The sequence below is a fragment of the Saccopteryx leptura genome, chromosome 5 (assembly GCF_036850995.1).
Source record: "Saccopteryx leptura isolate mSacLep1 chromosome 5, mSacLep1_pri_phased_curated, whole genome shotgun sequence".
Classification (NCBI taxonomy): Eukaryota; Metazoa; Chordata; class Mammalia; order Chiroptera; family Emballonuridae; genus Saccopteryx; species Saccopteryx leptura.
In genome coordinates, this window is record NC_089507.1 from 69,123,763 (window position 1) to 69,136,933 (window position 13,171).

General features: G+C 41.4%; 1 protein-coding gene and 1 long non-coding RNA gene across 4 annotated transcripts in view; one reads left to right on the forward strand and one right to left on the reverse strand.

The window, feature by feature from the left end:
- Positions 1-6,710: 6,710 nt before the first annotated feature.
- On the reverse strand, positions 6,711-10,538 carry LOC136406864 (uncharacterized). 2 transcript variants are annotated; one of them, XR_010751726.1, is made up of 3 exons: positions 10,475-10,538; positions 8,568-8,729; positions 6,711-6,774 (listed from the first exon to the last, which is right to left on the reverse strand). It is a non-coding gene; the product is annotated as an uncharacterized lncRNA (long non-coding RNA). The 2 variants fall into 2 exon arrangements; XR_010751727.1 differs by having other exon boundaries at positions 6,719-6,771.
- A 67-nt stretch (positions 10,539-10,605) lies between these two features.
- Positions 10,606-13,171, forward strand: part of NUDT9 (nudix hydrolase 9) — a 31,699-nt gene continuing 29,133 nt past the window's right edge. The window contains exon 1 of one of the 2 annotated variants that reach the window (XM_066387110.1): positions 10,606-11,008. In XM_066387110.1, coding sequence (XP_066243207.1) covers positions 10,902-11,008 — 107 coding nt within the window. In that variant the 5' untranslated portion in view covers positions 10,606-10,901. Of the gene's footprint in view, positions 11,009-11,098; positions 11,227-13,171 lie in introns of those variants that run through there. The other variant, XM_066387111.1, reaches the window with a different exon arrangement.

The following is a 13,171-nucleotide window of genomic DNA, read 5'->3' on the forward strand; positions in this document are numbered from 1 at the left end:
CAGAATGAAGAATATGGAGGCTGTTCACCAGAATTGTTAGACAGTGTCTATATGGGACTGATTTGAGATCAGGGAAAGAGTACGTCTTGGAGTTCTCCCACCCTTTCATAAGGAAACTGCCATATTATCCGTATTTTCTTAGTTCTTAAACTCAAGTTCTGGAGTTTTATTTTTCCATGTGCTAGTGTGGCTCTTTTTACTTATCCCCTCATTAAACATCAATGTCCCACTTTGGACATTGTTCCTGGCAATGCTAATCCAAAGCTACAAGGGAATTCTAGCTTTCTGACAATATTCCAAATGCCCCATTCATAATCTCAGTAAATATTCCAAAGGTTGGGGACCTTTGGAATATCAAAGGTTTACTAGTGAAACCTCTGTTGAAACTGGTTAGAGACTGGGCCACTAAAAGTATTTATATTTGAAAAGAGCACACAGATTTTGAAATGGGGAGGGGGTCTCTTCACACAGAGAGAATTAAACTTCTTTTAATTTATAATTTTCCCATTTAATTTGTAGTGGCTGTGTGGAACAGATCAAGTGGCTAGAATCAATGATCTAGCGGTCTGCCAACTCCCTTTAGTAAGCAATATAAATATGGAATTCAAATCAATTTTCTCTACCAAAAAGGACATCCTTTAGGAATGCTACTGTATTTAAAAATGTAGCTTGCTTGTGTGCACACCCATCACTGTCTAAGCACCCACTCTATAGGGTTATACCATTTTACATTCTTACCAGTATTTTGTGTTGACCTTTTTTTCTTCCACCCCAGTTAAATTTAGGTGAAAGTGATCTGTCTGTTTTGATAAATTAACTTAACTATTAAAAAAACCAAACATGCCTGACCAGGCGGTGGCGCAGTGGACAGAGCGTAGGACTGGGATGCAGAGGACCCAGGTTTGAGACCCTGAGGTTGCCAGCTTGAGCGCGGGCTGATTTGGCTTGAGCAAAAAAAAAAAACAAACAACAAACCAAAACAATAAAAAAAAACCTCACTAGCTTGGACCCAAGGTGGCTGGCTTGAGCAAGGGGTTACTCGGTCTACTGAAGGCCCACGGTCAAAGCACATATGAGAAAGCAATCAATGAACAACTAAGGTATCACAATGAAAAACTGATAATTGATGCTTCTCATCTCTCTCCGTTCCTGTCTGTCCCTATCTACCCCTCTCTTTGACTCTCTCTCTGTCTCAGTAAAAAACAAAACAAAAAACAACAAACTAACAGATAAATAAGCAAGATATTGCACTCAATATAGAAGATACCCTACCAAAACTAGTAACAAATAAAATGCACATACACTCCAATAGACAAAAGAAATGGAAGGTGAAAAGATAGAGCTAATTATGGAGGTATGTCCAGATAGCTCTTATACTCCTCCTTGTAGCATTGCTACTGTACGCAGTTTTTAAAAAAGATTTTATGGATTGGTTTTGAGAGAGAGAGAGAGAATTGGGGGAAGAGGTGGTAACATGTAGTAGTTACTTGTCATATGTACCTTGACGGGGAAGCCCAGCGTTTCAAACTGGCTACCTCAACATTTCAGGTTGATACTTTATCCACTGTGCCACCGCAGGTCAGGCTGTATGCAGTTTTGATTTTATGTAAATCCACATTTCTAAGTTATTTCACTAGCAGTAAATATTGTTGGGAGGTTATTTATGCCACCTTATGGAACTCACCAAAAGGAAAAAAAATTACTGACTAAAAATGTGGAAACAAAATGTATTTTGTTCTTTAATGAGCTGTTAAATATGCTAACTTTGTTTCTTTTATATAAAAATTCTAACAGAGCCTGACCTGTGGTGGCGCAGTGGATAAAGCGTTGACCTGGAAATGCTGAGGTCGCCGGTTCGAAACCCTGGGCTTGCATGGTCAAAGCACATATGGGAGTTGATGCTTCCAGCTCCTCCCTCCCTTCTCTCTCTCTGTCTCTCCCTCTCCTCTCTAAAATGAATAAAAAAAATTTCTAACAGAATATTAATGAAAACTTTGGAAAACACTTATTTTCAACTACAGAAGAACATTGTTAGAAATTTTTTTCATGTAACACAAAATAACAATGGCAGAGATTGTCCTTGAACAACTTGTCTAATTAAAAACTCAAGAGTCAAGAGAGCCTTTTTTTTTTTATAACTGTTTCATTATAGGATGGTTTTTCTTTTGGGCTGTTTGAATGTCCTGATCATGTCCAATCTCATCCTGTAACACTGTTTGCATTGGCAAAATGCTTGGTTCTTTGTACAATAAATTAAGTGTGAGTTTTTGTTCCTGCTGTGCTGATGCAAACTATAATACAGATATACCTATTATTCAGCTACAGATGACCTATAACTTATGAAGACAGTTATTGCATGGATTATTGCATAGACTGTCAGGTGGAAAAAGTCTGATGAAAACTTGTGCAGGTCTCACTGTAATAGTTCTATGTCTCTTTGAATAGCCCTATAGCTGTACTAATAGATTCGTAAGGAAAGGAGAGGGTAGAGAAGAGAGAACTTAATTTACTGAGCACATATATGTGCCAGATAGACTGCCAGAAGGACTGCATAAGGGTTTTTTATCTTCTTCTCCCTTTATTGTCAAATTGACTCCTTTTCTTCCTTCAGAGCTCATCTCAAGTATTGATTCTTTTTTCAAATATTTTACTTATTAATTGATTTTAGAGAGAGGGAGCGAGAGAGGAAGGGTGTGTGAGAGAGAATCATCAATTTATTGTTCCACTTATTTATGCATTCATTACTGGTTGACTCTTGCGTGTGCCCTTATCGGTGATCAAACCTACTATCTTGGCAAGTGAGGATGACACTGACCAACTGAGTTACTCAGCCAAGGCCTCAAGTACAGTGGTACCTTGAAATACGAACAGACCAACATACAATTTTTTTTTAAGATATGAGCTGCGACTCGGTCTGTATTTTTGTTTGAGATCTGAGCAAAATTCCAAAATAAGAGTCGTGATTCAGGAAGCTGCTGCTAGTTGGCGTGTTGGTGCACAGGTCCAGTATCGGCAGTTTGATATATGAGTTGACTGACTTATGAGCTCCATTACAGAACGAATTAAATTCGTATCTCAAGGTACCACTGTATTACTTCTTAAGTGAAGCTTTCCCAAACTTGACCAAATCTCCCTGTCACAATTCTCAGAGCATCTGAAACTTCCTTACGTAACATTGATCATAATTGCAACTTAACATTTATTTGTGTGATTATTTCTATGAATATCTTTCTCCTCAACTAGCCTGTAGGTCACGAGGGTGATGCTCATATGCTCATGATTGGTTTTGCTTATTATTGTATCCACAGTATGTACCACACTTACGTACATAAGGTGTTTAATAAATATTTATTGAACAAATGCATGCTTAACTTATTTGAGTTTATGATCAGAACTAAATTTGTATCCTGGTATAGTAGGCTGAACAACAACCCCAAAGAACATCAGGTCCTAAACCCTGGAACTGGTAAATGTTACCTAATGTGGAAAGGAATCTTTGCAAATATAATTACAGATCCTGAGGTAATGAGATTATTCTAGATCATACAGGTGATCACTAAATGAAATCACAAGTGTCCTTATAAGAGAGAATCAGAGAGAGAATTGCTACAAACAGAAAGGGGAAGACAGTGTGACTATTCGGAGCCTGCAAAGCTCTGTGGCCACAGACATGGTATGCCAGCAGTCATCAGAAGCTGGAATAAGCAAAGAAAGGATTGTTTTCAAGTCTTCAAAAGGAGCGTGGTCCTGACAACTTGATTTGGCACAAGAAACTGAATTTCTGGTCTCTAGAATTGTGAGAGAATAAACTTCTATTGTTTCATACACTAAGTTTGTGGTAGTTTGTTACAGCAGTCCTGGGAAATGCCTGACTTTACAAACTATTAGATAGACTGTGTGATCTGGGCTGTTATTTCAGTTTCTGGAGTCTGTATCCTCACCTGTAGAGTAGGGACAAAGATATGAGGCCTCTTGGGGTTATTCTCAGTATTAAATGTGGTAATATGGTCAAAGTGGATAGCTAATAGTAGCTCCCACGTTTTCAAATGCTTGAAAAGAATAATTGTTACAATTTTTATTAGACATTTAACAAAAGGTATCTTCTTTAGTTTTCATAGCTCTATGATGCTAAGTACCATTATCTCCTCATTTTACAGGTGAGGAAACAGGCATAGAGAAGCTACATAATTTGCCCCAATTCCATGGTCAAAGTAAAAAATATTACGACATAATAATTATGAAATATTTTAAGATTTTTTTGTATTCTGTGTATCTTATTGCCCTGAGACACCCCATCCATTGACATAATGGTTTCAGTGTTTCAGGGGGAAGGATAGATATGAATTAGAACAAAGGAGTGACTGTCAAATGGGAATTCTGAGTCTCTAGCACAGGATTAATCTTGAAAGCCAGGCTTTGTCAAGTGAAACAGGGTTTTAAAATTTCCTTCAACATGCATTAGCTTATTAAGAAACAGGACTTGTGAGTATGAAGTCTCCCATGATTGAAGGAACACAAAAGATATGAACAAAATCCTTATCACAGGGAACAGAATGAAGAAAGCTGGTTACTTCTGACCCAGAGAATTATGGGAAAGGAGAGATGACAGTAGTGGAGAGGAGTATTCAGAATCTAGTTAAACTGACTTTCCATTCCAACCTCTGCCCATTGTTGCTGTTTAGCCACTTCTAACTTTTAGAATATCTACTTCTCTATGTTGCGAAGAATCAAATTTGGTGGAGTTAAAAAAAAAAGTTTGGTGGAGTATTAATGACTTTCATTGCATTTAGGATAAACTCCTAATTCCTTACCATGGCCTTGTGTCATTTTTATTTATTTATTCATTTATTTTTTTAAATTTTATTTTTAGAGAGAAAGAGAGAGAGAGAAAAAGGGAGAGATAGGCAAGGACAAATGGGAAGGGAAAAGATGAGAAACATCAACTCATAGTTGTAGCAACTTAGTTGTTCACTGATTGCTTTCTCCTATGTGCCTTGACCGAGAGGCTCCAGCTGAGCCAATGACCCCTTGATCAAGCCAGCGACATGCGGGTCATGTCTATGATCCCATGCTCAAGCTGGCAACCCTGGGCTCAAGCTGGTGAGCCCACACTCAAGCCTGATGAGCCTGTGCTCAAGCCAGCGACCTGAGGGTTTTGAACCTTGGTCCTCAGCATCCCAGGCCGAAGCTCTGTCTACTGTGTCACTGCCTGGTCAGGAGTCTTATGTCATTTTTAAATAAAATAAGCCCAACCCAAGTAGCTTAGCCAAATAGAGGCTTATTTCCTTTTTTTACAGGGACAGAGAGTCAGAGAGAGATAGAGATATGGGGACAGACAGACAGGAACGAAGAGAGATGAGAAGCATCAATCATCGGTTTTTCGTTGCGACACCTTAGATGTTCATTGATTGTTATCTCATATGTCCCTTGATGGCAGGCCTTCAGCAGACCGAGTAACCCCTTGATCGAGCTAGTGACCTCGGGTCCAAGCTGGTGAGCTTTTGCTCAAACCAGGTGAACCCGCGCTCAAGCTGGCGACCTTAGGGTCTCAATCTTGGGTCCTTTGCGTACCAGTCCGACGCGTTATCCACTGTGCCACCACTTGGTCAGGCTGAGGCTTATTTTCTTATAGTCCAGAGAAGCAAGCTATCCAGGATGGGTACAAGTACTTGAGGGTGTCATAAAAGACTCACTGAGCTTCTGGCCCTAGTTGGGTTGCTCAGTTGGTTAGTGCATTGTTTCCATAGGATAAGGTTGTGGGTTTGACCCAACATCAGTACACATACAAGAATCAACCAATGAATGCATAAATAAAAACAGTAAATTGACATTTCTCTCTTTCTCTTCCCCCTCTCTCTCCCAAACCAATAATAATATTAAAAAAGACTCAAGTTCCTTCTTGCACTCTGTTCTGCCATCCATATTTGTGGCTTTTGTCTTTATGGTCTCAATATGGCTGCTGCTTCTCTAGGAATTGTGCCCTCATTTCAAGCAAGAATAAAGGAGGGAGTGGAAATGGCAAAGAGTTACTAGTCACTGCCAAATAAGTTAGTTTCTTTTCACCAGGAAAGTAATAACTTTCCTAGAGACCCATATGGTAGGCTTCTACTTTCATCTCAGGATGGACAGAAAGGGTCATATGGCCTCTTTAGCTGCAGGAAACTCAGTGAGATACATTTTTAACTGGACACATTTCTACAGCTGGCATAGAAGAAGAGAGAATGGGTAAATAGATATTGGAAAGCAGTGAGTTGGGTCCGCCATGCTTCATTGTACAATAGAGCATGACACCCCCAGCTTTCTATTGTGCTTTAGCACATTGACCTTTCTGTTCCTTCATTATGGCCAAGCTCTTTCTGACCTCAGAGATTTTGCACTTAAAATCCTCTCTGTCTGGAATGTTCTTTTTCCAGCTTTTCCAATAGCTGGCAGCTGCATGTCTTTAGGTATTTCTCAAATGTGACCCCCCCAAAAAACCTTCTCTGACATCTTTCCCTATAATCCAAAGTAGTCACAACTGCTTCAGTGATTCTTTTTCTTTTAAATTTTTATTTTATTTATTCATTTTAGAGAGGAGAGAGAGAGACAGGGGGGAGGAGCTAGAAGCATCAACTCCCATATGTGCCTTGACCAGGCAAGCCCAGGGTTTCAAACTGGCGACCTCAGCATTTCCAGATCAACGCTTTATCCACTGCTCCACCACAGGTCAGGCCTACTTCAGTGATTCTTTTCCACAGAAAGTTTTCTGTTCCCTTCATAGCACTTCTTCTTCTTCTTTTTTAAGCGAGAGAGAGAGAGAGAGAGAGAAAGGAGAGAGATGAGAAGCATCAGTTTTTTGTTTTGTTTTGTTTTTTGTATTTTTCTGAAGCTGGAAATGGGGAGGCAGTCAGACAGACTCCCGCATGCGCCCGACCGGGATCCACCCGGCACGCCCACCAGGGGGGGATGCTCTGCCCCTCCGGGGCGTCGCTCTGTCGGGACCAGAGCCACTCTAGTGCCTGGGGCAGAGGCCAAGGAGCCATCCCCAGCGCCTGGGCCATCTTTTGCTCCAGTGGAGCCTCGGCTGCAGGAGGGGAAGAGAGAGACAGAGAGGAAGGAGAGGGGGAGGGGTGGAGAAGCAGATGGGTGCCTCTCCTGTGTGCCCTGGCCAGGAATCGAACCCGGGACTTCCGCACGCCAGGTCGACGCTCTACTACTGAGCTAACTGGCCAGGGCCAACAGTATGTGGTTTCTAAATAAAAAAATAAAGTAAAAAAACAAGTCCTCACTTAAGTTCCAATGGTACCTATTTAATTTGGGATGCGGGAAGGTAATTGGATAGTTATATAGAACAGTATATATTTTAGATGGCCTTTCAGTTCTGCTCAAGAGTGGGCTGCAGCACATGCTCACTAGGTCAGTTACAGCACTGGGAGTACAGCCCCTGAGGGGAGGAATCCAAGAGACCCAGCTCTTTGGAGCAACTGTGGTGCAGTCCCAGAGCCATGGAGTTGGTTTTGTTTGCATAGTTGTGTAGGTCTTTAAACTAAGTCCTTTCCAGGTTTTGTGACTTACTACTGCCTCACTTCTCTTCTCCTGAATGAGTAATTTGGTAGCACACTTTAAAATGAGCTAAACTTTTTTTTGTTTTCAAACAGAACCCGCCTAATACCTTTCCAGTTTTTGTTGTTGTTGTTGTTGTTTAGTAAAGCTAGGGTCAGTAAAGTATGTTCGGGACTACAATAAAAGAAGCAACAGAAGACAGCCTAGGCAGGGCTGCTTTGGCTCTCCAGTAAGTCAGAGAAAAGAGGGATTTGGAGATATGTTCAGCTGGAGAAGTTGCTGCTGCTCATTGCGCCCCTTTGCAATTTTCATGGGGTCCCTTAGAATTTAGAAGAGACAAGGAAATGTGCCTTCGGGAAAGAAGAGGGGGTAGGAGGAGGGGGAAGGCACAGGCGTGCTCTTGGGAGAGCACTACCTTTCCAGTTTAAGCAGTTTGATGGCTATTGACAATGATGAGAGAAATATTTATCTGACCAGAGGAAGCCAAGTCCATATATATATATATATATATATATATATATATATATATATTAAAGCGACCATATTTTAATGATAGTCCTTCACTACCCAAAAGAACTGTCAAAGACAAAGCTGGACAATGGGTAAAGCTGTAAAAGATATATTTTATTCAGTAATACAACTGCATGAATTTAATTCAACTTCCCTAAAACAGAAGGCTGGAGGCATTTTTAAAACAATGGGTGGAGTGTGCTAAGGGAAAGGCCCTGAGGGGATTTACCAGGGTGGTGGGTGATCCCTGTGACTAAGCCATCTAGGTTTGTTAATTGGTGATTATAGAAGAAACAAATTTCTACCTTTCTGACAGGAGGCAACAGTGCAATTTGAAGAAAGGTACCCACTGAAGTTAAACCTTTATCTTTCCTTAGGGACTAGGAGCACATCCTTAATGTTTGCATTTCAAAGAAAGGGGCTCTTAGGTCTTTGAGGAAAACAGTTCTGAATTGTAGATTTACATCACAAAGGGCAGAGAAAGGATTTGTTATCACACACTTTCTGCTCCTTACCTGAAATAAACAAAAATTCTCCAGGCAGTGTTGAGCTTTTCCAGGCAGGCATTTTAAATGGGCTTGGGGGAGCTGGGAACATCCTAGGGTAGGGGTCCGGAACTTATGGCTCACGAGCCAGATGTGGCTCTTTTGATGGCTGCATCTGGCTTGCAGACAAATCTTTAATAAAAAAAATGTTAAAAATTTAAACCATTCTCATGTATTACAACCATTCATTTCCTACTGCTCATGTCATGGTTGCGGGTGGCTGGAGCCAATCACAGCTGTCCTCTGGGACAACACCAAATTTTTATTGGATAATGTGTATCGTACACGGGTCGTTGTATGGCTCTCACGGAATTACATTTTAAAATATGTGGCGTTCATGGCTCTCTCAGCCAAAAAGGTTCCCGACCCCTATCCTAGGGATAAGTCCCTAACCTGCTAGAAGCCCTAGTAGAGTTTGGTGAAGGCTCCTTGTGCAGTGGTTTAGATCAGTGGTCCCCAACCCCCCCAGGCCGTGGACCAGTACCGGTCCGTGGGCCATTTGGTACCGGTCCAAAGAGAAAGAATAAATAACTTACATTATTTCTGTTTTATGTATATTTAAATATGACCAATGTTTTATTTTTAAAAAATGACCAGATTACCTGTTACATCCGTCTAAGACTCACTCTTGACGCTTGTCTCGGTCACGTGATATTTATTCGCCCCACCCTAAAATACTTTCTGACATTAAACCGATCCGTGGCCCAAAAAAGGTTGGAGACCACTGGTTTAGATGGAGTCATTATATGACAAGAGTTCTGCAGTCTTCAGAACTGTAGTATTTTAAGTTTGATTAATCTGGCTTTTAAAATGGCGAATGTCTCAGTGTCTGTGTTCACAACACACCACTGTGACAGCGCATTATATACTTAAAAGTTAGATATTTGCCACATTAATAAGAAATATAAAAGATGAAATCTGTTTTGGACAATCTGCATTTCCAATTCCCAGTTTGGCTCATTTTTGCCGAGAGGTCCAGGAGGGTGTTGCCCCTTCCTTCCTGCTCCAGGCTGCATGCCTTTCCACAGCTGGTTTACTCCTACACCGGTTAGTCAGGGCCACACCTGGCAAAGCCCTGGGAAGTGTAGCAACTGCAGTGAACAACTTGGTAAAAAAGGAGGAGAAAAAACCTCAGCTGTTGATGGTGTTTCTTGCCTACCTCCTGTTCCTGTAAGCACTTGCTCAGTTACTGAAACTGGAAATTCAGGCTGCCTGTCACCAATTCAGAGACAGAGACTGAATCTTTGTGGGCACTTTATGCAGATGGCCGGCAATCCGGATAATAATCTGGAGATGGGGGTTACGCCCCCAAATCATCTCAACCCCCCCTTATCCCCAGCCAACCTGTTTACAAGGGGAAGAAAGGACAAGTAAGGGTTTTGGGATTTCAAGGGAGAGTTAATCAGATCATTATAAAAGTTAATTGGATCATAGCAGGTTGCTTCATCCGTGGGGTACAAAGGCCTTGCTTGCAGCCCCTTGGGGCACAAAGGTGGGGCGCTCACAGATCTCCTGGGGCATAAAAGGGTGTTGTTATTCATAGTCAGTCCCCTGGGGCACAAAGTTTTGTCACTCACAGATCTCCATAAGTTCTGTAAACCGGTTCACGTATCCTAGTTCCTGGAACAAAGCTTTTACTTGCATTAACCATTATTCTCACTGACCATAACCAAAGCCATCATTACTTAAAGCTAAAATTTTAACTCCTGAGTTCCCCCAATTATTAATTACAGCTAGGACACACCCGTGGTTCACCGCATCAACTACTTGTACCAATTCCTGCCAACCCCCACACCCCCTACCCCCTCACCTAAAGGGACAACAAACTTCTCTCAATTCTCTTCCTTTCTTTCTCCTTCCTCCTTCCAGTTCCTAACCTTTAACGCTCGCTATTCCCATTCACCTCGGCCGAGAACGCATGCGCAGACTGGGAGGTCCGAGAAGGCACGCCCTACGAAACCGGAAGGGTCTTCGCTTTGCGGCTCCAGCCGTAAAGCGTCCTCACGCACCGAGGAGGTCACGGTTCTGGGTCTCTATTCTCCCGGTAGCTGGTGCTGGGAGTTTCGGCGTCCCTGCCTCACCTGGCTGCCTTCGCGCTGGGGGAAGCGCTAGACTGTTATTTTGGGAGGGCTCCTGGTCTCTGTGTGTTTATGAGATTAGACCTAGCTACTCCCTCTCGGGAACGAGAGGGCGGCCGGGTCCTAGTGCCCGCTAGATCCCCGGGGCCCGGGGCTGTGGGGCGGGCGGAGGCTGCGACCTAAGCTAAGAGCGACCTCGCTGCGTGAAGCCGTCTGCGGGGCGCTGATGGCCGGACGTATCCTGGGAAAGACTTTAGCCACGGTGTCTCTCTCTGTGGCCCTGGCCTATGTGACTGTGAAGTCCTCGGGCTTCCGCAGCATCTCGGAGTGCAGGTATACCCCCTCCTGCAGCAGGCTCCTCCCTAGTCCTTAGGTGGCGGATGGGGGCCAGCTTCCGGTCCGGCGGGTTCTGTGGGCTGTGCTTGCGTCTCGGACTTATAGCCGAATGGGTTCGCGCTTTGGGAAAGGCTCAGAATGTTTTATCGGCCCTTTAAAGAAAGTTAGTAATAATGACCTTTCTTGATCTCTTATAATGACATTTACCATTCTCCGTAAGTCACCAACATTATTGTTCCCAGAGTTTAAATAGCAGTTGTTTGTCCCGTGCCATTTTCTTCTGGTTAATAACTTAAAACATTATAATTAATTAATGTGCATAGTTTAAAGATGTGAACAGTATAAATGATGTAAAATGAAAAGTGTAAGTTGTCGTGCTTCCTTTGAAGCTCAGTGTAGGTAATATGTTTATTGTCTTCCTGTTTTTCTTTATCATCTCTGGATAAATCTAGGTTTATTGTACTTCACACTGCCTCCTACTTTTATTTTTCTTTTTTCAAGCTTTTATTCTCCGAGTCTGTTTTTCAGGAAACGCAGAGTGGCTACTGAATTACTCATTCAAACTTAAGACCTGTGCTGTGTTAGTCATTTCTTCCGTGGAATTGTAAATTTGACAAGAACACTTCTTTTTGTAATTGCTCTCTTTAATAGCAGCCTTTTCTTATTTTATAGGCATAAAAAGTCTTTTGAATCTATAAAATGATAATTAGAATAAAAAATTACCATCTTTTCCTGAATCTGTTTTGGTTTATTGGTTGTTACTTTTTGGTCCTTATTCTGTCTGTTTTTCTCAAACGTCTGGTGGACACCTGTTATTCAATTATATTTTGATTAATACAGATAATAAGCATTGTTTTTCCTAATGGGAGCACTGATTGAATATTGGCACCATCTACCAGGGCGCCTGGACTGGAAGGTTTCAGTTGAGTATGTGAGCAGGTAGCAGGTGGACAGTCTGGGAAACTCCCCATTACCCTCTTTCTCCAGGCTTTACCCTAGTGGAGCAGCTTCTTTGCTGAACATAGTTGCCTTAACTTGATTTCCTCAGTGTGAATTGTGGAGTTAATAAGCCTAAGTTTCTACTGTGTTCTCCAACACCAATAATCACAATAGAAGACCTAGTTCTTCATTTTCTTTAACTTTTAGCTTTATCGAGAAGGTAAACATACCTATTGCTGACTCTTTGTTTGAAAAGTGGAGAAGTAGGACTGCTTTTCATGATTACTGTCCCATTGTCCACTTAGAACATTTGGGCCACTTATTTCAAGCTTGAAACCTTTTAGGGTCCTCTTTTAGGAATGGCATCTTTCCTCACCCTTTTATGCATATTCTCAAGTATAATTGGCTCCATTTGGGTTTGTAGGTTGATATGATTCCACCTACTTTCTGTCTTTCTGAAATTACTTTAAATCATTCACTGCTTGTGCCCTATTCTCTGCCTTGCTGTGGATATTGTTTACTTTTATACATCTGTCTATCTATTCAGTGGTATTTGGGGAGGAAAAGAATACACATCTGGGCTCTCTGAAAGTCACTAATGCTGCTTTTGATAGATGCCACTAGGAAAATGTAAAATTGCTTGGCAGTTATTTATAGTGTTGGGAACCCTAGGTAAAGCAGGGTATATCTCAAACCAGTGGCTGTTTACTGACTTGGAAGAAAAAGCTGAAAGTTAATCTAACAAGCTAAAAGTTACTCAACAATGTGTTTGAGTGTCTGGTATCTTATATTGTAAGGCATCCTGGAAAGCACAAAATAAATTGATCCTCAAGAACTTTAATAATTTGGGCAAATCCAGAAAGTCATAGTTTTGTAATTGGTTTTTGTGATTTAACTAGAAATTTGCAAATGCTAGTTTTTTGGAAAAAAATTGATAGTATATAAAGATGCTGTGAGTGCTTCTAAGTTTTCCATTAGGATCTATCAGCAATATGTAGAGAATAGTGTATATTTTATTTCTGTCAACACATATGAGTTTGAATGGGAGCTAAAAATGAATTCGAGATAATATAGCATGATTTTACGAGGCTAGAATTTGGACCCAGCTAGCCTGCGATTGGATTCCGATTCTGCTAACAGTTTTGTGATCTTGATAAACTTAATGAGCCTCTCTAGGCCTTCATGGTCTTATTTTTAAAATAAGGGTATTATTGCCTAACC